A 27,490-nucleotide genomic window follows, 5' to 3' on the forward strand; every position below is an offset into this window, starting at 1 on the left:
ATGCTTGTATTCTTTTTTCCAAAGTGCAAGACCTCGCATTTGCTCACATTGAATTCCATCAGCCATTTCCTGGACCACTCTTCCAAACTGTCTAGATCCTTCTGCAGCCTCCCCACTTCCTCAGTACTACCTGCCTGTCCACCTAACTTTGTATCATCGGCAAATTTCACTAGAATGCCCCCAGTCCTTTCATCCACATCATTAATATATAACGTGAACAGCTGCAGCCCCAACACTGAGCCCTGCGGGACACCGCTTGTCACCGGCTGCCATTCCGAAAAAGAACCTTTTATCCCAACTCTCTGCCTTCTGTCAGACAGCCAATCCATACCAGTAGCTCACCTCGAACACCATGAGCCCTCACCTTGCTCAGCAGCCTCCCGTGTGGCACCTTATCAAAGGCCTTTTGGAAGTCTAGGTAGACCACATCCACTGGTTTCCCTGGTCTAACCTACTTGTCACCTCTTCAAAGAACTCCAACAAGTTTGTCAGGCACAACCTCCCCTTACTAAATCCAAGTTGACTTGTTCTAATCCAACCCTGCTCTCCCAAGAATTTAGAAATCTCATCCTTTATGATGGATTCTAGAATTTTACCAACAACCGAGGTTAGGCTAATTGGCCTATAATTTTCCATCTTTTGTTTTGATCCTTTCTTGAACAAAGGGGCTACAACAGCGATCTTCCAATCATCCGGGACTTTCCCTGACTCCAGTGACTTTTGAAAGATCTCAACCAACGCCTCCGCTATTTCCTCAGCCACTTCCCTCAGACCTCTAGGATGTAGCCCATCGGGGCCAGGAGATTTATTAATTTTAAGACCTTTTAGCTTTTCTAGCACTTTCTCTTTCGTAATGGCAACCATACTCAACTCAGCCCCCTGACTCCCTTTAATTGTTGGGATATTACTCATGTCTTCCACTGTGAAGACTGACGCAAATTACTTATTAAGTTCTCCTGCTATTTCCTTATCTCCCATCACTAGGCTTCCAGCATCAGGTTGAAGTGGCCCAATGTCTACTTTTGCCTGTCGTTTGTTGCTTATGTATTGAAATAAATTTTTACTATCATTTCTAATATTACTGGCTAGCCTACCTTCATATTTGATCCTCTCCTTCCTTATTTCTCTCTTTGTTATCCTCTGTTTGTTTTTGTAGCCTTCCCAATCTTCTGATTTCCCAGTGCTCTTGGCCACTTTATAGGATCTCTCTTTTTCTTTAATACATTTCCTGACTTCGTCAGCCATGGCTGTCTAATCCCTCCCCGGATAATCTTTCTTTTCTTGGGGATGAACCTCTGTAGTGTCCTCAATTATACCCACAAACTCCTACCATTTTTGCTCTACTGTCTTCCCTGCTAGGCTCTGCTTCCAGTCTATTTTCGTCAGTTCCTCTCTTACGCCCTCATAATTACCTTTATTTAACTGTAAAACCATTACATCCGATTTTGCCTTCTTTCAAACTGCAGACTGAACTCTACCATATTATGATCGCTGCTTCCTAAGTGTTCCCTTACTTTAAGATTTTTTATAAAGTCTGGTTCATTACATAGCACGAGGTCCAGAATAACCTGCTCCCTTGTGGGCTCCATGACAAGCTGTTCCAAAAAGCCATCCTGTAAGCATTCCATTAATTCCCTTTCTTTGGATCCACTGGCAACATTATTTACCCAGTCCACCTGCATATTGAAGTCTCCCATAATCACCGTGACCTTGCCTTTCTGACATGCCTTCTCTATTTCCTGGTACATGTTGCGCCTCTGGTCCTGACCACTGTTAGGAGGTCTGTACATAACTCCCATTATGGTTTTTTTTGACTTTGTGGTTCAATTCCACCCACACAGACTCCACATCATCCGACCCTATGTCATTCAATGCCATTGATTTAATTTTGTTCTTAACTAACAAGGCAACCCCGCCCCCTCTGCCCATCTCCCCGTCTTTTCTATCAGTTGAAAATCCTTGATGTTTAACTGCCAGTCCTGACCCCCCTGTAACCACGTCTCTGTGATGCCTACCACATCATAATCATTCACGATAATCTGTGCCATTAGTTCATCTGCTTTGATACGAATGCTACGAGCATTCAGGTAAAGTGCCTTAATGCTAATTTTCTTATCATTAGAGATATTGGAAGTCATATGATGTCCTAAGTTATCCTTCCTTTTTGCTGCATTCCCAGTCTGCCTCAAGTTTAAATCCGCCTACACATGCTATCCTGCTGCTTATCTTTCCATTTAACTCCATATTCCCCATTGCTTTCACTTTCCCTTCCCCCCCAACTCAGAAGTTTAAAGTCCTACTGACCACCCTATTTATCCTCTTCGCTAGAACATTGGTACCTGATCAGTTCAGGTGGAGACCATCCCAACGGTACAGATCCCCCCCGGTTCCAAAACTGATGCCAATGCCCCATGAAGTGGAATCCCTCTTTCCCACACTAATCCCTTAGCCACGTGCTTACTTCCCTAATTTTCTTATCCCTATGCCAATTGGCACGTGGCTCGGGCAGTAATCCGGAAATTATGACCCTTGAGGACCTGTACTTCAATTTCCTTCCTAGTGCTCGATAATCCCCAAACAGGTCCTCCACCCTAGCTTTGCCTATGTTGTTAGTCCCAACGTGGACCACAACAACTGGATCCTCCCCCTCCCATATCCTTTCAAGCCGGTCAGAGATGTCCCGCACCCTGGCACCAGGCAGGCAACCCACCATGAGAGACTCCCGATCCGGCTTGCAAAGGATACTATCTGTCCCCCTAATTATAGAATCCCCTATAACAACTACTTGTCTTTTTGCTCCCCCCTCTTGAATGGCCTTCTGCACCATGGTGCCGTGGTCAGCTGGCTCATCCTGTCCAGAGCCCTTTTCCTCATCCGTACAGGGAGTAAGAATCTCATACCTGTTGGACAAGGTCAAGGGCTGAGGCTCCTGCACTCAGGTTCCCCCCTACCTGTCTCACCATTTCCAACGCCCCTCCCCCAAGTCCCTCCTCCCTACCTTTTATCTTAGCCTGCTAGACACACATTCCTCATTCCTGAAGAAGGGCTCATGCCCGAAACGTCGATTCTCCTGCTCCTTGGATGCTACCTGACCTGCTGCGCTTTTCCAGCAACACATTTTCAGCTCACTTACAGTCACATTCTGATGTCCCTGATCACTAACTGAATGTGAATTACTTCATCTCCCAGGTGTGACTGCCTCCTGAAACAAAGTGTCCAGGTAACTCTTCCCCCTCCCGGATGTGCTGCAGTGTTTGAAGCTCAGATTCCAGATCATCAACTCTGATCTGGAGTTCTTCCAGCAACCAACACTTGTTGCAGATGTGGTCACTGCCTTTCACAATGGGATCAGCCAGCTCCCACAAGATACAGCTACAGCACATCACCTGCCCAGCCATCTCTGCTTAGTTAATTACTTTATTACTTTGTATAAATTTGAGTTAAAATACTTTCTGATACCTCTCTGCTATAGTCTTTTTCTAAAAACCAATAGATAATCCAAAAAAGTAAATTTTTAACCAGTCACAGATAAATAAATAGAAAATACTTACCTTAACAAACCAGAGTCCTTATTAAATGTTGCAATTGTAGCCACCTCCACCCCCTAAACCTCCCCCCACCCCACCACCTCCCCCACCGCTTGTTACATATACATATATTCTGTGTGAAAAGGCTGCCACTCAGGTCTCATTTAAATTGTTCCCCGCTCACCTTAAACCTATACCCTCTGGAAAAGACCTTGACTATTCACCTCATCTATGCCCCTTATGATTTTATAAACATCTAGAAAAGTCACCCCTCAGCCTCCTGAGCTCGAGGGAAAAACGTCCCAGCCTTTCTAGCCTCCTCTTAGAATTCAAACCCTCTAGTCTCAATAACATCCTTGTAAATCTTTTTGCACACTTTCTGGTTTAGTAACGTTCTTCCTATAGTAGGGTATGCAATAACTGCATGCAGTACTTCAAATGTGGCCTCACCAATGTCCAAACTTCTGTACACAATATTCTGACTGGAGGCAAGCATTCGACATGCCTTCTTCACAAGTCCATCTACCTGGACCCCCCCAGGTCTCTCTGTTCGACAACACTCCCACGAAGTACAATTAACTGTATAAAACATTCGCCAGTTTGTCTTATCAAAATGCAATACCTCGTATTTATCTAAATTAAACTTCATCTGCCATTCAAATGCAAGAGGGAAGTATTCAGTCAATGGTAGGACCCAGGGGCATTGATATACAGAGGGATCTTGGGATTAATAGCTCCCTGATAGTGGTAACACAAGAGACTACGGTAATAAAGACAGCATGCTTGCCTTTATCGGTTGGACCATTGAGTATAAAAGTTAGCACGTCATGTATAAGACTTTGGTCAGACTGCATTTGGAATATTGTGTGTAGTTCTGGTCACACTATAGGAAGAATGTAGAGAGTGAGAAAGAGGTTATCTAGATGTTGTCTGGATTGCAATGTATTAGCTATAAGGAGAAGGTGAACAAACTGATAGTCTCAAATGCTCTAGCATAAACAGAGGGGCAAACAAAGAATTATAAAAGATTATGAGAGGCATGGATAAGGTGGATAGTTGGAGTCTCCATCCCAGGGTGGCTATGTCCAATACTAGGGGATAAAAATTTAAGGTGAGAGGAGAAAAGTTTAAAGTATATGTGTTAGAAAGCTTTTTTTTTACAATGAGGGAGGTGGGTCTCTGGAACGTGCTGCCTGGGGAGGCGGGCAGTCAAGCAGAAATGCTAGCAACGTTTGAGGGGCATTTAGACAGACACATGAACAGGCAGGAAATAGAGAGATATGGACCATGTGCAGCCAGATGGGATCAGTTTTGTTCTGCACAGACATGGGAGGCTGAAGATCATGCTCCTCTGCTGTATTGTTCTACGTAATGCCCAATAAAACAAACATTCAGAACATTTTACTCTTTCCTTTTCTACTGTATGTACATAATGTATCTATAACATATAACGTACTTTGGTCTTCAATCTTAAATAATATTGTCCAACTTCCTTTCTTAACTTTTTATACATACTTTCCACGTGATAAAATTCCAATGAAATGTTAAAAATCCAGTTATGTCTATTTAGATAATTCCCTTTCAAGACACGCCAATTGCTTTGACGTGACATCAACAGCACAAATGAGAAAATAGCACTCATTTGGTCATTTGAGAACTGTGCCAGCATTTATCAGAGTAAACAGAAGAATGTTCATATTTACTTCAAGAATCCTTTAAAAAAAATACAGAATATGAAGAAAGTCTGCAACACATCTAGCTTGTTCCAGCCAACCCTTACTAATACTTCCTTAGACTAAAGATCCAGATGATAAATTTCATGTAGGTTTGCCCACTTGCAAGAGGAGAAAAGTCAGGTCCATTCATTTGTATTTTTCTAAAACTACATAGGAGTAAAGAACTGGTAAAGTCTACCTATTAGTAAACACAACAGAAAGAATAGATATGAAAGCCCATTATGTTTCTTCCTGAAATGGCTCAAGTCTGATCACTAGAGTGCAAACTAAGTCCAATGTATTTCTAAAAACTAATTCAAACAGAGATGCAATATCACAGTCACAATTTTCAAAATTGCTTTACTCAACTTTCAATGATCAACATATATTACTGAGTGAAGGTAACAGGAATATTCAGATTTCAAAGGGTGGAAGCTACATGAAGGATGAAATCCAACTGCAACCAAATAAATACTTAATCTTATTTAAAAGTTAGTTTGCATGATGAACCAACCTTCAGTCGTTTCTATACTGCATAAAGAAACACCAAACAGTGCAATGCTGCCACCTAGAGGATTGATCTAATTAATCTCTACTTTGTTAAATAGATTATCAATCTTAAAGCAAACTGGTTTCAATACTGGAGAGTAACCTGTACAAGTACATATGGTGCTCTTGTGGCACAGCAGTACTGTCCCTACCCCTAGACTGAGGGGGCCTGGTTCAAACCTCCAACTGCACCATAGGTGTCTAAGAACATCTCTGAACATTACGGTTTTTGTAACAGTGGTAGAGTCCCTACCCTTGTGTCAGAAGGATGGATTCAAGTCCTATCTGTTCCAGAGGTGTGTTATAAGATAAAGGCACTTGTGGTGCCGAGGTAAGAGTCCCCACACCTAGAATGAGGGGCCCATGTTCAAATCCCACCTGCTCCAGACAAGTGTAATAACATCTCCGAACAGGCTGATTAGAAAAATGTTAAATTTAGAAATTATTCTCTTGGAGTTAGCAACAGCTATTTCCCACCAACCCTCAGTTTAGATCATTAGCTTTTAAAATTTTAATTGTGACATCATGTAGGTCATAAACATGTTTACAATCTATACTGTCAATTTATTTTGATTATAGTAAACAAACTTAAGGCACTTAATGGTTTGGTAGGATGCATCAGTAATTTTAGATACAGGGACCATTATTTATGTGAAAGGGCAATAAAACCTAAACTCAAGAGGCATTGCTGCTACAGGGCGTTCAGAATCAAGCGACCCCGCCAAAAAATCACATTTATCCCATTGTTGCCTACTTTCACAGTACTTTTGATAACATCTAAAACAGGTTCCAGTGACACAGGCATTCATAACAAATCACTGAATGTGAAGTCATCTCACGTGGAATCTACAGGGCTTCTTACGACTGCATATTCTCAATTAAGAATATTCAGCATTAAGATTGAGAATTTAAAAACAGTATCAATGTTCCCTATAATTTCCAAATGCCAGTTTCTTGCGCCGTATGGTCCCCTTAAAAATACTACAGTCACGCATTTTAAACAGGCCTCGCTAAATCAGCTTTCTTTTGTTATACGCAGCATATTCTCAGTTGCTACAGATCTGAGCAATTTGGAGGAAATGTTTAAGAAATGCCAAAAAGTTCTGATTCATTCAGAATCAGAATCTTACAGTGCGAAATCCACAACCCGAGGTCAGGCAGAAAAAATGCTGGTTTTGTTCCAGTGAACAGTGTGTTGCGGTCACTCAAATTCAAAGTGCCTCGACAAAAACTCAGCTCAGTAGTTCACGAGTTCATTGCCAGTATATCAAACAGGCAGAATTCAACTACTCAAAAATCAAACACTGCATAAACTAAAGCAAGTGTCCAAAAGATCTTCATGGAGCAAGGTCCACCAAAACAGTTACAACCTATGCTTCCATTAACATGCGTGCACCTTAAATTGCTAATACCAAAAGATCTGTTTTAACATTTTTAATTTATCTACCATTGAACTGACAGCACATAAAGCAACTCTTTCAAAACCTCCAGGCTCTCAAAAATCAAACAACCCACATCAGTAAATAAGAACTGGGACACAGTTGCCCAAACTTTGAGTTGCCCAAACAGTTGCCCACACTGTTCACTGGAACAAAACCAGCATTGTTTCTGCCTGACCTCGGGTTGTGGATTTCGCACTGTAAGATTCTGATTCTGAATGAATTGGAACTTTTTGGCATTTCTTAAACATTTCCTCCAAATTGCTCAGACCACTGCAAAACGACGGTTGGAGGAAGAACGCCTCATCTTCCGGCTAGGAACCCTCCAACCACAAGGGATGAACTCGGATTTCACCAGTTTTCTCATTTCCACTCCCCCCAGCCTGTCTCAGTCAAATCCATCAAATTCAGCACCGCCTTCCTAACCTGCAATCTTCTTCCCGACCTCTCCGCCCCCACCCCAGACTGACCTATCACCCTCACCTTGACCTCTTTCCACCTATCACATTTCCGACGCCCCCCCCCCCAAGTCCCTCCTCCCTATCTTTTATCTTAGCCTGCTGGACAAACTGTCCTCATTCCTGAAGAAGGGCTAATGCCCGAAACGTCGATTCTCCTGTTCCCTAGATGCTGCCTGACCTGCTGCGCTTTTCCAGCAACACATTTCCATCTCTGATCTCCAGCATCTGCAGACCTCACTTTCTCCTCAAACTTTGAGGGCCCCATTGACAAGGACTTATAGACAACAATTCCAACACTTATTGTAAAGGTGTTAACTAATCATTCACAGACTTGTTCAGGATAATTAACCCCAAGTAACACTCTAGAGGTATTATATTACATCACTGGTATTAAATTATATAGTCCACTATTCAATCATGCTGCAGAAATACCTTGACTCAGTGTTTTAGAGAAGCACAATTCTACATATAATATTTATAGAACATTGAACAATACAGCGCAGAACAGGCCCTTCCGCCCTCAGTGTTGCGCCAACCCGTGAACTATTCTCAGCTCATCCCCCTACACTATCCCATCACCATCCATGTGCTTATCCAAGGATTGTTTAAATTTCCCTAATGTGGCTAAGTTAACTATGTTGGCAGGTAGGACATTCCACACCCTTACTGCTGAGTAAAGAACATGCCTCTGACATCTGTCTTAAATCTATCACCCCTCAATTTGTAATTATGCCCCCTCGTACAAACTGACATCATTATCCTAGAAAAAACACTTTCACTGTTTACTCCCATCTAATCCTCTGATCGTCTTGTACATCTCTATCCAATCCCCTCTTAGCCTTCTTCTTTCCAATGAGAACAGACCCACGTCTCTCAGCCTTTCCTCGTAAGCGCTTCCCTCCAGACCAGGCAACATCCTGGTAAATCTCCTCTACTCCTTTTCCAATGCTTCCACATCCTTCCCAAAATATGCAACCAGAACTGTACACAATATTCCAAGTGCGGTAATGCTTCCACATCCTTCCCAAAATATGCAACCAGAACTGTACACAATATTCCAAGTGCGGCCGCACCAGCGTTTTGTATAGTTGCAACATGATATTGCGGCTCCGGAACTCAATCCCTCTGTCAACGAAACCTAACACACCGTATGCCTTCTTAACAGCACTATCAACCTGAGTGGCAACTTTCAGGGATCGATGTATATGGACTCGAAGATCCCTCTGCACATCCTCACTACCAAGAGTCTTTCCATTGACCCAGTACTCTGCCTTCCTGTTATTCTTCCCAAAGTGCACCACCTCAAATTCAGCTGCATTGAATTCCATTTGCCACCTCTCAGCCCAATTCTGCAGTTTATCCCAAGTCCCCTGCAACATTCTTCCAAACTGTCCACTACTCCATCGACTTTAGTGTCATCTGCAAATTTACTAATCCATCCACTTATGGCTGCGTCTAAGTCATTTATAAAAATGACAAACAGCTGTGGTCCCAAAACAGATCCTTATGGCACACCACTAGTAACTGCACTCCAGGCTGAATATTTTCCATCAACCTCCACTTGCTGCCTTCTTTCAGAAAGCCAGTTTCGAATCCAAACTGCTAAATCACCATCAATTTCATGTCTCAGCATTTTCTGCACCAGACTACCATGTGGACCCTTATCAAAGGCTTTAGTGAAGTCTATGCATACCACATCAACTGCCCTATGCTCATCTACATGCTTGGTCACCTTCTCAAAAAACTCAATGAGATTTGTGAGACACGACCTGTCCTTGACGAAACCATGTTGACTATCTGAAATCAAACTGTCGCTTGCTAGATTATAAACCCTCTCTCTTATAATCATTTCCAAAACCTTTCCTACAACAGAAGTAAGGCTCACTGGTCTGTAATTACCTGGGTCATCTCAACTGCCCTTCTTGAACAAGGGCACAACATTTGCAATCCTCCAGTCCTCTGGTACTAAGCCTTTAGACAATGACAACTCAAAAATCAAAGCCAAAGGCTCCACTATCTCCTCCCTAGCTTCCCAGAGAATCCTTGAATAAATCCCATCTGGCCCAGGGGACTTGTCTACTTTCACTCCTTCTAGAATTGATAACACCGCTTTGTAACTAACCTTGATCCTTTCTAGTCCAATATCTCATATCTCATTCTTCTCCTCGAAAATATTCTCCTTTTCCTGAGTGAAGACCGATGAGGAATGTTCATTTCGCATCTCTCTGATCCCACTTCTATCTTTAACTGGCCCTATTCCTACCCAAGTCATCCTTTTATTACTCACATACCTATAGAAAGTTTTAGGGTTCTCCTTTATTCTATTTGCTCAAGACTGCTCGTGCCCTCTCTTTGCTCTTCTTAACTCTAAATCCTTCCTAGCTGATCTGTAACCCTCTATCGCCTCATCTGAACAGTCGTCTCATCAACACGTAAGCCTCCTTCTTCTTCTTCTTAACAAGAGATGTAAATTCTGTAGTAAATCACGGCTCCCTTACCTTATCACTTCCTCCCTGCCGGACAGGGACATACCTATCAAGGACATGCAATATCGGTTCCTTAAACCAGCTCCACATTTCCATTGTCAGCATTCCCTGCAATTTGCTATCCCATTCTATGCATCCTAATTCTTGCCTAATCGCATTATAATTGCCCTTGCCCCATTGATAACTCTTGACCTGTGGCATGTACCTATCCTTTTCTATTGCTCAAGTAAACCTAACTGAATTATGGTCACACTCTCCAAAGTGTTCACCTACAACTAAATCAAACATGTGGCCTGATTCATTACCAAGCACCAGATCCAGTGTGGCCTCCCCTCGTCGGTCCTTCGACATATGTGTCAGGAAACCCTCCTGTACACACTGGACAAAAACTGATCCGTCCGATGTAACAGAGTCATAGCATTTCCAATGACCACCCTGTTCCTTTCACTCCTACCTAGAATAATTTTGCGCATCCTCTCCTCCACCTCCCTGGAACTCTGCGGAGGCCTATAAAAAAACTCCAAGTCGTGTGACCTCTGCTCTCCTGTTTCTAACCTCAGCCCATACTACCTCAGTAGACGAGTCCTCGTCAAAAGTTCTTTCAGCCACCGTTATACTTTCCTTGACTAACAAGGCCAAACCTCCCCCTCTTTTACTGCCTTGCTTGCTCTTAATGAAAAATCTAAACCCTAGAATGTGCAACATCCATTCCTCACCCTGCTCTATCCATGTCTCCAACATCAAAGTCCCAGGTACCTATCTTACCTACCTTATTTCAGATACTTCTGGTGTTGAAGTAGACACACTTCAAACCAGCTTGCTGTCTGCCAGCACATTCCTGTGACTGTGAAATCCTGTCCCTGTCCTCCCTACTCTCATTCTCCTGTGCACTGCAACTACACCTCAGGTTCCTATCCCCCTGCTGAGCTAGTTTAAACCCACCCGAATTGCACTAGCAAAGTTCCCACCCAGGATATTAGTACCCCTCTGGTTCAAATGAAGACTGTCCTGTTTGTACAGGCCCCATCTTCCCCAGAATGAGCCCCAATTATCCAAGTTCCTGAAATCCTCCCTCCTGCACCATCCTTGCAGCCACATGTTCAACTGATATCTCTCCCTATTCCTTGCCTCGCTGTCACGTGGCATGGGTAACAAACCAGAGATAACTGTTTGTTCTTGCTCTCACCTTCCACCCTAGCTCCCTGAAATCCTGCCTTACATCCCTATCCCTCTTTCTACCTATGTCGTCGGTACCTATGTGGACCACGACTTGGGGCTGATCATCGCAAAGAGTCTATCCGAGACATCACAGATCCTGGCATCTGGGAGGCAACACACCAACCAGGAGTCTCGTTTGTTCCTAACAAACCTTCTATCTGACCCTCTAACTATTGAGTCCCCAATGACAAACATTCTCCTCCTTTCCCTCCTTCCCTTCTGTGCAACAGGGACAAACTCTGGGTATGCAGAGGTCTCTGGCACAGAGCAGTCGCTCCCCGCACCCCCTCAAAAGTATCCAAAACAGTATACATGTTTTTCAGAGAAACGACCACAGGGGATCCTTCCACTGACTGCTTTCTCTCCCTTCAAACAGTCACCCAGCTTTCTTCATGCCTAGGAGTAACTACTTTCAGATAAGAGTTATAGATCAAAGCCGCTGGCTCCCAAATGATCCGAAGTTCATCCAGCTCCATCTACTCTAAGACTGTGTTAGGGAACTGGAGCAAGAGTTGGGTGCACTTCCTGCAGATGTACTTGGATGGGACACTAATGGCATCCCTCACCTCAAACATGCTGGAGGAATATTCCTCTCCCTACAATTGCCACCCCTGCTAGTCCTCTTATCAGAAAGTAAAAAAGAGAAGCTTACCTGATGCGTCCCTGGTCAGAGGTGGTGTTGGGTGGGAGGCCCAATAAAGGTAGGTTCTCGAGTTTAGAAAACACTGACTTATATAGCTGGACGGAAATAAAAAAGTCCCTCCTTTCCCAGAAATCTCTGCTCTCTGACGTCAAATATAAAAGTTTAAATCGGTGACTTACCACTCCCGGCAGGCCCCCGGTCCAAGCTCCCGCCTTTCGAGCTGCTACTGAAATTTATTTATTTATTAATGCACTATTTCACTCCCATAACTATAAAAATTGCATACATTAAATAAGCACTGCAAAATTTTTATATGATACCTTTTTTTATACTGTATTTAAAATTGCATTGAAGGCCAAAGCTAGCATTAGACGGAGCATCACATGCTCAGGCATAGAATTTGAGCGTATTGTTAGAATGCGATCAAGAATTGTGCAAACTGAATTGTCCAGTAATCAGTCCAGTCATGTATCAAGTCAGAAAGTACTTTGTAGGGCAGCAATGTTCAGTCCACTGAGTTCAAAGTTCAGTGTCCACACAAGTTAGAAACCAGAAACAAGACTGCAATTTGAAAACAAGGAATACATGCAAAACTTCCTGAATTAAGAATCAGACCCCAGCTCGAGGATTATCACTCCATGTGCAACTCTGCATCTATGCAAATGGTTTCCAGCACCCATTTTGTAATGGTATTCTGCATTGGAAACTCACTTTATTCAAAGTATTTCCAGTTTATTTAATATTGCGCTATTTGCAACTATTAAGAATGTGAAAGGAACTGAACACTATTTTGTACAGTATGAGCAGGCAATCTCTGTTCACAATCATGTCACTCAGATGAATGACCACAACTCATGCTCCAAGCTCATTAGTGGGAAGAGATTAATGGTGATAAAAGCAGACACCACTTTCTGTTGGAACTCAAAATTATTCTGTATCTTCAATTGTGATTCAAGATTACAGACATTTCGACACTTAAGTGTCCACCTAAAAGCCAAAATTGAGGGGTATCCCTTGGAGGACAGTTCTGTTCTATTTAGATTTGCACATACCTCAACCTTTCTACAAATTTTCAAACAATTCACACATTTGAAAGATATGAAGTTACAGCATGCTTCATACATTGCCTGCCACAACCGAGCCATTGGCTTGACTGTGCTTCGGTTTCTGTTTTTGTTGTTCTGCTGTCTGTTGCGTTGTCTGCGTTACCGCCTTCTTTTTGGTTTGTTTCTTTTTCTTAGATTTTGCAAGCTTCTTGGCTCCTTTATTCTTCTGCCAGGCTTTCTTTTTACTTTTCGCACCAGCAGCTCCTTGCTATAGCAAAAGAAATAAATTGCTAATTAATCATCTCAATCATCAGTGTATTAGACACCTTTTAAATATCAACTACTAATGGATGAACTGCAAGGTGTAGCATTGCTATTAATTCATCCAATAGCATTAGAATACAGATGGACACTTCTTCATATCCACGGGCATCAACGTCAAAGGTGACTGAATAAATAATTCACAAAAGGAAAAAAACAAATTGAGAATGTGTTTGACAAAATTGGGACTTTTTTTTGAAAGCTGTTACTAATAAAATTAAGACAGACAGACAATGGACATAATATATTTGGACTTCCAAAAGGCTTTTGATTAGGTTTCCCCAAAGGAGATTAGTAAGCAAAATTAAAGTACATGGTAATGTGCAGGCATGGATTAAGGTTGGCAAACACTGAAAACAGAAGATTGAATGGGTCACTCTTGCATTCACAGGCTGAGACTAGTCAGGTACGACAAGAATTATTAAATGGGTCCCAGATATTCTAATGATCTGGATGTGGGACTAAATGTAATATTTCCAAATCTGCAGATGATACAAACTACACAGTAATGTGTTCTGTGATGGAGATGGTTTTCAGGAGGATTTGGACAAGTTTCATGATTGGGCAAGAACATGGTAGAAGGAACATAACATGAAAAAACGTGAGGTTATCCACTTCAACAGAAAAACAGATTGGCACAGTATTTCTTAAATGGTAACATGTTGGAAAGTGTATAACGGGATCTGGGTATGCTTGTCAAGAAGTAACTTAAGGCTAACATGTGAGTTCAGCAAGTTATTAGGAAGGTTAATGGAACGTTAATTCCAGAAAATGCAACTAAAAAAGGAAGGGTTGCCATTTCGGATTAAGATGAGAATTGAACTTTACTCAGACAACAGTGAATCTTTGGAATTCTCCAAGTAAAATGTCAATAAAGTAAAATGTTACACATAGCACTTATTTTACAGTAATATCTAACTAAATGCAACACAACTCAAAGAAATTGCTAATTTCAATTTTTTTTTTTTTAAGAAGTTCTCAAGATAGTTAAAATTTACTTTTTATTTGATCAAAAGTCAATATAACCCAGAGTGGAAAGTCTCTGTGGATAGTTATTAAGGAAGACATACCACTGAACAGAAGTCAACAGAGTAGAAGTAGAGAAAAAGTAGCAACATAAAATGATTAATGCTGTTTAATACATTTTTTTATAATTATGTATGAAGAGATCGGAGGTGCACTTTGCTTTAAACCTTTCAAATTATACCTACAACCAATGTTAAATGAAACTTGGAGTTTCTCTCTACGTGCCAGGAGCTTCAACTCATTTTTAGAGTCATAGAGATGTACAGCATGGAAACAGACCCTTCGTTCCAACCCGTCCATGCCGACCAGATATCTCAACCCAATCTAGCCCCACCTGCCAGCACCCGGCCCATATCCCTCCAAACCCTTCCTATTCATATACCCATCCAAATGTCTCTTAAATGTTGCAATTGTACCAGCCTCCACCACTTCTTCTGGCAGCTCATTCCATACACTGACCACCCTCTGTGTGAAAAAGTTGCCCCTTAGGTCTCTTTTGTATCTTTCCCCTCTCGCCCTAAACCTATGCCCTCTAGTTCTGGACTCCCCGACCCCAGGGAAAAGACTTTGTCTATTTATCCTATCCATGCCCCTCATAATTTTGTAATATAATAAAGTCACCCCTCAGCCTCCGACGCTCCAGGGAAAACAGCCCCAGCCTGTTCAGCCTCTCCCTGTAGCTCAGATCCTCCAACCCTGACAACATCCTTGTAAATCTTTTCTGAACTCTTTCAAGTTGCACAACATCTTTCCAATAGGAGACCAGAATTGCATGCAATATCCCAACAGTAGCCTAACCAAAATCCTGTACAGCCGCAACATGACCTCCCAACACCTGTACTCAATACTCTGACCAATAAAGGAAAGTATACCAAACACCACCTTCACTTCCTATCTACCTGCGACTCCACTTTCAAGGAGCTATGAACCTGCACTCCAAGGTCTCTTTGTTCAGCAACACTCCCTAGGACCTTACCATTAAGTGTATAAGTCCTGCTAAGATTTGCTTTCCCAAAATGCAGCACCTCGCATTTATCTCAAGTAAACTCCATCGGCCACTTCTCAGTCCTTTGGCCCACCTGGTCCAGATCCTGTTGTAATCTGAGGTAACCCTCTTCGCTGTCCACTACACCTCCAATTTTGGTGTCATCTGTACCCCTTACGCTCACATCCAAATCATTTATGTAAATGACAAAAAGTAGAGGGCACAGCACCGATCCTTGTGGCACTCCACTGGTCACAGGCCTCCAGTCTGAAAAACAACCCTCCGCCACCACCCTCTGTCTTCTATCTTTGAGCCAGTTCTGTATCCAAATGGCTAGTTCTCCCTGTATTCCGTGAGATCTAACCTTGCTAATCAGTCTCCCACGGGGAACCTTGTTGAACACCTTACTGAAGCCCATACAGATCACATCTACTGCTCTGCCCTCATCAATCCTCTTTGTTACTTCTTCAAAAAACTCAATCAAGTCTGTGAGACATGATTTCCCATGCACAAAGCCATGTTGACTTTCCAGAATCAATCCTTGCCTTTCCAAATACATGTACATCCTGTCCCTTAGGATTCCCTCCAACAACTTGCCCGCCACCGAGGTCAGGCTCACTGGTCTATAGTTCCCTGGCTTGTCTTTACCGCCCTTCTTAAACAGTGGCACCACGTTTGCCAACCTCCAGTCTTCCGGCACCTCATCTGTGACTATCGATGATACAAATATCTCAGCAAGAGGCCCAGCAATCACTTCTCTAGCTTCCCACAGAGTTCTCGGGTACACCTGATCAGGTCCTGGGGATTTATCCACCTTTAACAGTTTCAGGACATCCAGCACTTCCTCCTCTGTAATCTGGACATTTTGCAAGATGTCACCATCTATTTCCCTACAGTCTATATCTTCCATATCCTTTTCCACAGTAAATACTGATGCAAAATATTCATTTAGTATCTCCTCCATTTTCTGTGGCTCCACACAAAGGCCGCCTTGCTGATCTTTGAGGGGCCCTATTCTCTCCCTAGTTACCCTTTTGTCCTTAATATATTTGTAAAAACCCTTTGGATTCTCCTTAATTCTATTTGCCAAAGCTATCTCATGTCCCCGTTTTACCCTCCTGATTTCCCTCTTAAGTATACTCCTACTTGCTTATACACTTCTGTGGATTCACTCGATCTATCCTGTCTATACCTGACATATGCTTCATTCCTTTTCTTAACCAAATCCTCAATTTGTTTAGTCACCCAGCATTCCCTATACCTACCAGCCTTCCCTTTCACCCTGACAGGAATATACTTTCTCTGGATTCTTGTTATCTCATTTCTGAAGGCTTCCCATTTTCCAGCTGTCCCTTTACCTGCGAACATCTGCCTCCAATCAGCTTTCGAAAGTTCTTGCCTAGTACTGTCAAAATTGGCCTTTCTTCAATTTAGAGCTTCAACTTTTAGATCTGGTCTATCCTTTTCCATCACTATTTTAAAACGAATAGAATTATGGTCGCTGGCCCCAAAGTGCTCCCCCACTGACACCTCAGTCACCTGCCCTGCCTTATTTCCCAACACTAGGTCAAGTTTTGCACCTTCTCTGATAGGTACATCCACATACTGAATCAGAAAATTGTCTTGTACACACTTAAGAAATTCCTCTCCATCTAAACCTTTAACAATATGGCAGTCCTAGTCGATGTTTGGAAAGTTAAAATCCCCTACCCTAACTACTCTGTTATTCTTACAGATAGCTGAGATCTCCTTACAAGTTTGTTTCTCAATTTCCCTCTGACTATTGGGAGGTCTATAATATAATCCCAACAAGGTGATCATCCCTTTCTTATTTCTTAGTTCCACCCAAATAACTTCCCTGGATGTATTTCCGGGAATATCCTCCCTCAGCACAGCTGTAATGCTATCCCTTAACAAAAATACCACTCCCCCCTCCTCTCTTGCCTCCCTTTCTATCCTTCCTGTAGCATTTGTATCCTGGAACATTTAGGTGCCAGTCCTGCCCATCCCTGAGCCATGTTTCCGTAATTGCTATGATATCCCAGTCCCATGTTCCTATTCATGCCCTGAGTTCATCTGCCCTCCCTGTCAGGCCCCTTGCAGTTTAATTTATTAGTCCTACCTTGTCCCTGCCTGCCCTAACTGTTTGACTCACTTTGGTTCTCAGCTCTACCCATCTCAGATCGATTTCTTTCCTCACTATCTCCCTGGGTCCCACCCCTCCACCTTACTAGTTTCAATCTTCCCAAGCAGTTCAAGCAAATTTCCCTGCCAGAATATTAGTCCCCTTCCAATTTAGGTGCAATCCGTCCTTTTTGTACAGGTCACTTCTACCCCAAGAGAGATTCCATGATCCAAAAATGTGAATCCTTCTCCCATATACCAGCTCCTCAGCCATGCATTCATCTGCTCTATCCTCCTATCCCTGCCCTCACTAGCTCGTAGCACTGGGAGTAATCCAGATATTACTACCCTTGAGGACCTCCTTTTTAAATTTCTGCCTAACTCTGTAATCTCCCTTCAGAGTCTCAATCTGTTCCTTTCCAATGTCATTGGTTCCAATGTGGACAATGACCTCCTGCTGGCCCCTCTCCCCCGTGAGAACATTGTGCAACCTCTCGGAGACATCCTTGATCCTGGCACCAGGGAAACAACACACCATTCTGCTTTTTCTCTGCTTGCCACAGAAACGTCTGTCTGTACCTCTGACTACAGAATCCATTAACACAATTGATCTCTTGGAAGCCAACATACCTCTCATTGCATTAGAGCCAGCCTCAATACCAGAAACTTGGCTATTCGTGCTACACTTCCCTAAGAATCCATCACCCTCTACAGCAGACCTGTTTGAAATGGGTATATCCACAAAAGACTCCTGCACTAGCTGTCTACCTCTCTGACCCTTCCTGGAGTTAACCCATCTATGTGACTGTATCTGAGACTTTCCCCCCTTCCTATAACTGCCATCCATCACATACTGTTGCTGTTGCAAATTCCTCATCGCTTCTATCTGTCTCTCCAACTGATCCACTCCGCATCCAACATTTATGGCAGATATAATCCGCAGTAACCCTTAAACTCTCACATCTGACAAGAAGTACATATCGCTGCAAAGACCATTTTTGCTCCTTCACAATCTACAGACCCAGAAAGTAATACCGTCTTATTTCTCTACAAACACTGCCCCAGGTTAAATTAATAGCTATGGCTTATATTTTAAGTTTAGTCAAGAGACTTATCTCCAAAAAACATATAATCAAGAAAGAATCCACTATACTCAGTACTGCAGCCTTTCTCTTGGACAGACTTAAAACAACAATTAATTTATCTGATTCTGTGCTGTGAACTTCGCCCAACAGTTCCTCCAAGATTAATTGTGAATTTCACTGTTTGTTAATTTTCCCAGATGCACTCCGATGTCCAGTGATACACGAATTCAAACAGCAAAGGTAGCAACTGTGCAGGTTCTCTCTTTCTCCTGCACTGTCCTCACCATGTGCTTCCTCTGTCTGCTCTTCTCCCTTTTAAACTGCTGTTGTTTTGACTTTTTTTTCCCCAAAGTTCCAAAACAATGCAACATTTAAAACAGTAATTACTGCTCCTGGATTTCGAGGAAATCACCTCCAACACCTAAAATACCTCAAAAAAAAAGGAGCAGCTTACAGCCAGAAATCTTTCCCGTCCTCCATCTTGGATTACCCAGAATCCAGTCTCTTCTGTACTAACTGCGAATGTAATTCACGAATTGAAATAAAAAAACAGTAGATGTTCATATTTGTGCTAAAGGTGCATTAACATCCCTGACCTTGGAGAAAATAAGTGTAGAGAGGTAATCACTAGTTATTTATAAATGTTGTTGAAATATGAAACAAGTGCATAGTTTTAGAAAAGACAGCTTGATGCCTGCAAAGTGGAAATCATATTGGCCTGATCAACTAAATATCAGCAAGTTCTAAACATGGACAGTTCCCTAATTGTTGTTTCGGTCAAAGTGACTTCAGAGTAAAGAAATGAAGGTAGGGGAAAGAGAGAGAACTCCCAATGCAACATTCAAATAATGTATACAGCGTGCATCAGCTTGCATCTCATCTGAAAAGAATTTCTCTTAATTCTGGTTTAGAGTTTATTAAAAAATGCTGCAATAGATGTCTGTCATCGAACTAGAAGTGACAATTAGATTTCAACTATTTTTCAAAAGTTGAAGCTCAAATGTTCACTCATTCCAAATGGTTTTGAATTAACTTCAAGGATGAGCTGTGTCTGGGTCAAATTGGAGGCTATTCAGTTTAGAAGCCATTAATGACATACCTCATGGATAGCTTCAAGAGTAAATTTGGGTAAATTTGACTAGAATAATTAAGGCAGAAAGGTGAGAAGCAAGTTACTGCATTTAAAAATCTGGTGTAAATGTACATATAAAGATTGAGAGTTCTAGCATAGTTTTAAAAATAAATTTTACCACAAACTTACTATGTCATCATTCTCTTGTTCTTCATTTATACAGGCACTTTGCTCTTGTTCCTTTTCAAAGATGGCCTTTGGGAAATATTTAAGTATATGGAGTTAAGTGGAACAAATCAATATTTAAATGAATTACTGAATAGATAGTTCAAATATTTTAACAGATAACTTGGACATCGTGGACACTTTAAAAGATAAAAGGTTACGGCAGTTTCTAAAATAGCGTGAAAGTGCTTTCAGTGAGTCACAGGTCGATGACTATAAGGATAAGCTTGTAAACTATGATAAAGTACCCCTCTACACTTTGACCCCTCATCTTGCAGAAGACATTCCATGACATCATTTTGAAGAGGAGTTACCCACAATGTTCTGGTCAATATTTAATCCCCAATCAACAGTCACAAAAACAGATTATCTACTCATCATCACATTGTTATTCCTGGCAGCTTGTGTACACAACCTGGCTGCTGTGTTTCCTGCATAACAACAGGGAATCCAACTCAACAATATTTTGTCTAACTGCCAGGTATTGAGACATCCAACAGTCAGAAAAAGCAATAAATACAACTGCAACTTTCTCTTTCTTCTAATAAAGGACAAAATAATCTATGTTGTCAATTAGGAAGAAAGAATGATAAAAGCGGTATCTGTCTCTGTTCTTCACCACCAATTCAGTGATGTATATGGGAAAATACATTCCTTTGTAGCTGAGAGGTTTTTGATGAATTTACTTTGCTTGTTAACTGTCACAGAACATTGCAACTCCCACTTCCTGTGGAAGCTTGCATTTATATATCATTAACGGAATCAAATGCCCCAGGGGTTTCACTAGCATCAAGCAAGATTTGACACCAGGCAACGTTAAAAAATATTAAGCCAGAGAAAGACAACTAAGTGCTTCCAAATAAGTTACTGCTACTTACAGTCATGTCCTCCCTCTTAAGTGCTACAGTGACTGTGACAATTGATCCTGCAGTTATGTTACTGCTGTCCTCATCGTCCAAAACTACAAAGAACAAAAAACAATGTGAACAAAGACTTACAACTTTTTCCCACTAATACCTAATCTCACAATTTCTTCTCTGCTAGAAAAAAAGTCACAATTTTGCTTAAGATGGACTTTTCCAGTCCTTGCCTGTGGTGATGCACCCCTAACACCACTAACCAGTACTAAAAAATTACACCATATTGTTCTAACACATACCCAGCAGATTAGCACAATGAAGGCATTAAATACTTTCTATATTCCTGAAAACAATAGAGGCCCAAAGAGAATATAGAAAGTGCAGGTTGTTGCTTAAAAAATTTTAACAGTGAAAGGGGGATGTGAAGAAATACTCGCGAATAACATTAAGGAAAATCCAAAGCTATTTTCTAAGTATATTAGGGGAAACAGAATAACCCTGAAAAGAGCAGGACCCATTAGGGACCTAATGCAGCTATGTTTGTGTGGAGATTTTAAATGAGTACACTGCATCTATATTCACTATAGAGAACATAGAACAATACAGCGCAGAACAGGCCCTTCGGCCCTCGATGTTGCGCCAATCTGTGAGCTATTCTCAGCTCGTCCCCCTCCACTATCCTAAAATCATCCATGTGCTTATCTAAGGCTTGTTTAAATCTCCCTAATGTGGCTGAGTTGGCTACATTAGCAGGTAGGGCATTCCATGCCCTTACCACTCACTGCGTAAAGAACCTGTCTCTGACATCTGTCTTAAATCTAAGTACCACGTAAATAAAGAAATCAGGGAGGGGAAGAGTGATGTATGTGAAAAAATTAGCATTAACAGAAAGGAGAACTAGCAGGTTTAAAAGTTGAAAAATCCCCACGCCCAGATGAGATTCATCCCAGACTGCTAAAAATGTCAGGAAGGATATCGCAGGGGCTCTAACATTAATTTTCAATGTTAAAAATCACATAACACCAGGTTATAGTCCAACAGGTTTATTTGGAAGCACTAACTTTCACAGCGCTGCTCCTTCATCAAGTAACTAGTTACCTGATGTAGCTGGTACTTCCAAATAAACCTGTTGGACGATAACCCCGGTGTTGTGCGATTTTTGACTTGGTGCACCTCAGTCCAACACCAGCACCTCCACATCATTAATTTTCAAATCCTTTCTGGCTAGAGGACTGGAGGACAGCTAATATAATGCCTTCAAGAAGAATGGTTGGGATAAACCAGCAAACTACAGGCCAGGAAATCTAGCATCTATGGTGTGGAAACTATTGGAAAAATTTGAGGGATACAATTTATCTCGTATTGGAGCGGCAAGAATTAATCAAAGATAGTCAGCATGCCTTTGTAATGGGGAGATCACATCTAATAAATTTGACTGAATTTTTCGAAGAGATGATGCAATGTGTAAATGAGGGTAGTGCAGTTCATGTAGTTGACATAGACCTCAGTAGGGCTTTTGACAAGGGTTCATATGCCCAACTGGCTAAGAATATAAGAGGTAAAAACGAGGTAAAAATACACGCCGTGACATCGAACAATTCTTCTGTCGCCTCCGCCTCCGAGCTTACTTTCATAATCAGGACTCCCGCCCACCTTCCGAGGACCCCTTCACCCACCTCCAACACACTGCATCCACCTGGACACCCTGCGCTGGCCTATTACCTGCCCTCGACCTCTTCATTTCCAACTGCCGCCGGGACATTAACCGCCTCAACCTGTCGACCCCCCTCCCCCACTCCAACCTCTCACCCTCACAACGCGCAGCCCTCCAATCCCTCTGCTCCAATCCTGACCTCACCATCAAGCCAGCGGACAAAGGGGGCGCAGTGGTAGTCTGGCGCACTGACCTCTACATCGCTGAAGCCAAACGCCAACTCGAGGACACCTCTTCCTACCGCCCCCTTGACCATGACCCCACCCCCCATCACCAAACCATCATCTCCCAGACCATACAGAACCTCATCACCTCAGGAGATCTCCCACCCACAGCTTCCAACCTCATAGTCCGGGAACCCCGCACTGCCCGGTTCTACCTCCTTCCCAAGATCCACAAGTCTGACCACCCTGGCTGACCCATTGTCTCAGCATGCTCCTGCCCCACTGAACTCATCTCTACCTACCTCGACACTGTCCTATCCCCCCTAGTCCAGGAACTCCCCACATACGTTCGAGACACCACCCACGCCCTCCACCTCCTCCAAGACTTCCGTTTCCCCAGCCCCCAACGCCTCATCTTCACCATGGATATCCAATCCCTCTACACCTCCATCTGCCATGACCAGGGCCTCCAAGCCCTCCGTTTTTTCCTCTCCAGACGTTCCCAACAGTACCCCTCCACCGACACACTCATTCGTTTGGCCGAACTGGTCCTCACCCTTAACAATTTCTCCTTTGAATCCTCCCACTTCCTCCAGACCAAAGGGGTAGCCATGGGCACATGTATGGACCCCAGCTATGCCGGTCTCTTTGTTGGCTACGTAGAGCAGTTGATCTTCCGTAATTACACCGGCACCACTCCCCACCTCTTCCTCCGCTACATTGATTACTGCATTGGCGCCACCTCGTGCTCCCGCGAGGAGGTTGAGCAATTCATCAACTTCACCAACATATTCCACCCTGACCTTAAATTTACCTGGACCATCTCTGACACCTCCCTCCCCTTCCTGGACCTCTCCATCTCCATCAGTGACGACCGACTTGACACTGACATCTTCTACAAACCCACCGACTCCCACAGCTACCTGGATTACACCTCTTCCCACCCTACCTCTTGCAAAAATGCCATCCCGTATTCCCAATTCCTCCGCCTCCGCCGTATCTGCTCCCAGGAGGAGCGGTTCCACCATAGAACACACCAGATGGCCTCCTTCTTTAGAGACCGCAATTTCCCTTCCCACGTGGTTAAAGATGCCCTCCAACGCATCTCATCCACATCCCGCACCTCCGCCCTCAGACCCAACCCCTCCAACCGCAACAAGGACAGAACGCCCCTGGTGCTCACCTTCCACCCTACCAACCTTCGCATAAACCAAATCATCCGCCGACATTTCCGCCACCTCCAAACAGACCCCACCACCAGGGATATATTTCCCTCCCCACCCCTCTCCGCCTTCCGCAAAGACCGTTCCCTCCGTGACTACCTGGTCAGGTCCACGCCCCCCTACGACCCACCCTCCCATCCTGGCACTTTCCCCTGCCACCGCAGGAACTGTAAAACCTGCGCCCACACCTCCTCCCTCACCTCTATCCAAGGCCCCAAAGGAGCTTTCCACATCCATCAAAGTTTTACCTGCACATCCACTAATATCATCTATTGTATCCATTGCTCCCGATGTGGTCTCCTCTACATTGGGGAGACTGGGCGCCTCCTAGCAGAGCGCGTTAGGGAACATCTCCGAGACACCCGCACCAATCAACCAAATCGCCCAGTGGCTCAACATTTCAACTCCCCCTCCCACTCTGCCGAGGATATGGAGGTGCTGGGCCTCCTCCACCGCCGCTCCCTCACCACCAGACACCTGGAGGAAGAACGCCTCATCTTCCGCCTCGGAACACTTCAACCCCAGGGCATCAATGTGGATTTCAACAGTTTCCTCATTTCCCCTTCCCCCACCTCATCCTAGCTTCTAACCTCCAGCAACTCGATCCCCTGACCTGTCCGGACTTGTCCGACCTGCCCAGCTCCTTTTCCACCTATCCACTCCACCCTCTCCTCCCTGACCTATCACCTTCATCTCCTTCCCCACTGACCTATTGTACTCTATGCCACTCTCTCCCCACCCCCACCCTCCTCTAGCTTATCTCTCCACGCTTCAGGCTCTCTGCCTTTATTCCTGATGAAGGGCTTTTGCCCGAAACGTCGATTTTGCCTGTCTTCGGATGCTGCCTGAATTGCTGTGCTCTTCCAGCACCACTGACTAAGAATATAAGAGCCCACTGAATCCAGGGAAATTTGGCAAACTGGATCCAAAATTGGCTTAGTGGCAGGAAACAGCGTGTTTTGTGATTGGAAGCCTGTGTCTAGAGGTAAACCACAAGACTCGCTGTTTGTTGTGTACATTAATGATCTAAGTATGAAGGCAAGAGAAGGTATGAATAGTAAGTTTGCAGATGACATGAAAGTTGGTGGGCAGGTAAATAGCAAGAAGTCAGACTACAGAACAATACAAGGGGCTGAATAGTGCCAAATGAAATTTAATCATGAAAAGTGGGAGATGATGTATTATACGAGGACTAACATGGCAAAGGAGCACATGTTGAACTGTGGGACCCTAGGAAAAGCAGAGGATTGGAGAGACCATGATATGAATGCCCATTTGTGAAGATTCTTGAAGGCAGCAAGGCTAGTAGATAAGATGGTTAAGACAGCATTTAGGATAATTGCCTTCATTGGTCAAGGCATTGAATACAACAGCAAGGTGGTTATAATATGCTTATATAACATTAGTTAGGCTATTGCAGTAGTGAGGATACAAAGAGAGTTACTGAGATGTTGCTTCTGCTGGGTAATTCAACTAGGTAGGCTGGGGTTGTTATCCTCAGAACAAGACGACGAAGGAGGGGAATCTGACTGAGGTGTATAAAGTTCTGAGAGGCATAGACGAGACAGATTAGGAGAAGTGTTTCTCCCTAGTAGAGGGATCAACAACCAGAGCAAAGATTTTTAAGGTAAGGAGCAAGAAGTTTAGAGGGGATTGAAGGAAAATCTTTTTCACTCAGTATCTGGAAGTCACTGCGTAAAAGGATGGTAGAGACAGGAACCTCAAGATATTTAAGAACTATTTAGATGAACACTTGAAATGCTATAGCATATAAGGTTGTAGATTAATTGCTGAAAAATGGGGTCAGAATAAATCAATGTTTGATAACTGATGTAGACATGATGAGGTGAAAAGAGTTTTTTGCACCACAGAAAAAGAATGATTTGCGCACTTTTTGGAAGCTAACATTTGATTTTAAATAGTTCGACTTTGGGGAACAGAATACTGGAAAAATCTGGATTATCATAGGGCATATATCATACTTATTTGTAAATACTGCATGATCTTCCTGGGCCATGCTACATACGTCTATTTCATTGATGATCACATAACATTAGGAAGAAAAGTGAAAGGTATTTAAAATATCAAAACAAAAAGTAGTTAAGGTCTTAAGTTGCAGAACACAATCCTGGGGAAAAAATAAAAACACTACACATCCCATTGAGCTTAAAAATGGACTATAAGTGTGGCTTCGTAATTTATAAATGACGTTTAGCACAAGTATGCAAAACCTAACTACTGAAGCCCACATCCCATAAATTAGTTGTGACAATTATCATTAACTGACGTTTCAATATTCAATATTACTTAATAATGGATTACTTTAAAGACTACACTAATTTGCAATTCTCCCAACAGTGTTGCACATTCAATTCAAGACATTTCCAGTTGTTCCATACCTTGCAGTTTTATCTTCATGGTAACGTGAGGAAAGTTCCCAAGTACTGCCAGGACCTCATCATATTTCTCTTCACTCAGAAAACGCAACATATTACGACGATCAGCATCTTTCATACTAACCAGATCCTGAATTGTTCGGACTTTGTACTGTTGGATTAAGTAGAAAACCAGAACTCTAGTTTTTATAAACTGCAGATGTGTAACAGCATTCATGTATGGCAAGTAAAATCAGTGCTGTCACCAATAGATATTATTGCTACCGATATACTGCATGAAATATTTCATTCAGATCAATATGCTGTAATACTGTATTCATGAATATACAATTATAATGGGGCTGGGGTGGGGGGGGGGGGGGGTTGCTACAGTTCAAGTTGACTTGGTATGAAAGATTGTGAACATACACTCCTCTGTACTGAGATCTTAAAGATTTGCTGCATTTTACATTAGCACAGATCATAGTTTGCTCCCTTCTAAAAGCATATTTCTGTCATCCACCACAACAAGGCATTAGCCAAACAATCTAAGTTAACATAGTAAATGAAGGGTATGCTTGCACAAAGCAGAACATTTTACAAACTGGTCCATTTAACGTGATTAAAGAATTTTTTAAAAAAAAAATTTGTTTGAATACCACACATTATTCACACACAACCCCTGTGAAAACGAACATGAAAAGAACATCCTCTAATTGAGCCTGTACACCTGACCTGCTGGTGTAACTATACAATAATTTGAGGTTAAAGCTTGAACAAATTAATTTCTGGCCAGTCAGATATACTTGAACAACTGTTACTCAAAATAAATGCTCTAAAAGTCACTGCATTAATTCTGGGAATCTATTTGCATTCAATAGCTGCAAGCTTTACTTTTATTCATTGAAGGGCACTTATGCATTTGATATCCTAAACATGTTGCACAGTCAAAAACATTTTTAACCAACTTAATTATTCTCATAATTAGTTATATCTAAAATCAGAAAAAGATAAATATTAAACAAATTGCATCCATCTTGAATGGTACACGAGCCAAAACTTGATTGTACGTGAATTAATGTTGGCAAAGTTTGCAAATTCAAATATAGATGAAAAAAGGACAATTTATTATTTTGTTAGTTTTTAAAAATCTCACCAAGTTTTCCTCTCACCACCTTGACAATTTTTTTTTAAAAAGCAGCACAGAATGATAAAAGTACATCAGTCCCTTC

The 27,490-nt window shown here is 42.5% G+C and overlaps 1 protein-coding gene across 1 annotated transcript in view; it reads right to left on the bottom strand.

Moving 5' to 3' along the window:
• The window catches only part of sec63 (SEC63 homolog, protein translocation regulator), a 118,831-nt gene that overhangs the window by 18,706 nt on the left and 72,635 nt on the right, over positions 1-27,490 (bottom strand). Inside the window, exons 13-16 of the mRNA XM_043687079.2 lie at positions 26,283-26,430; positions 20,801-20,883; positions 19,887-19,952; positions 13,161-13,352 (exon numbers count right to left, since the gene is read on the bottom strand). Of these exons, the coding sequence (XP_043543014.1) occupies positions 13,161-13,352; positions 19,887-19,952; positions 20,801-20,883; positions 26,283-26,430 (489 nt within the window). The remainder of the gene's footprint in view (positions 1-13,160; positions 13,353-19,886; positions 19,953-20,800; positions 20,884-26,282; positions 26,431-27,490) is intronic.

Source organism: Chiloscyllium plagiosum, unplaced genomic scaffold, assembly GCF_037043375.1.
Source record: "Chiloscyllium plagiosum isolate Xiang-an unplaced genomic scaffold, Cpla_swu_hap1 HiC_scaffold_3, whole genome shotgun sequence".
Classification (NCBI taxonomy): domain Eukaryota; kingdom Metazoa; phylum Chordata; class Chondrichthyes; order Orectolobiformes; family Hemiscylliidae; genus Chiloscyllium; species Chiloscyllium plagiosum.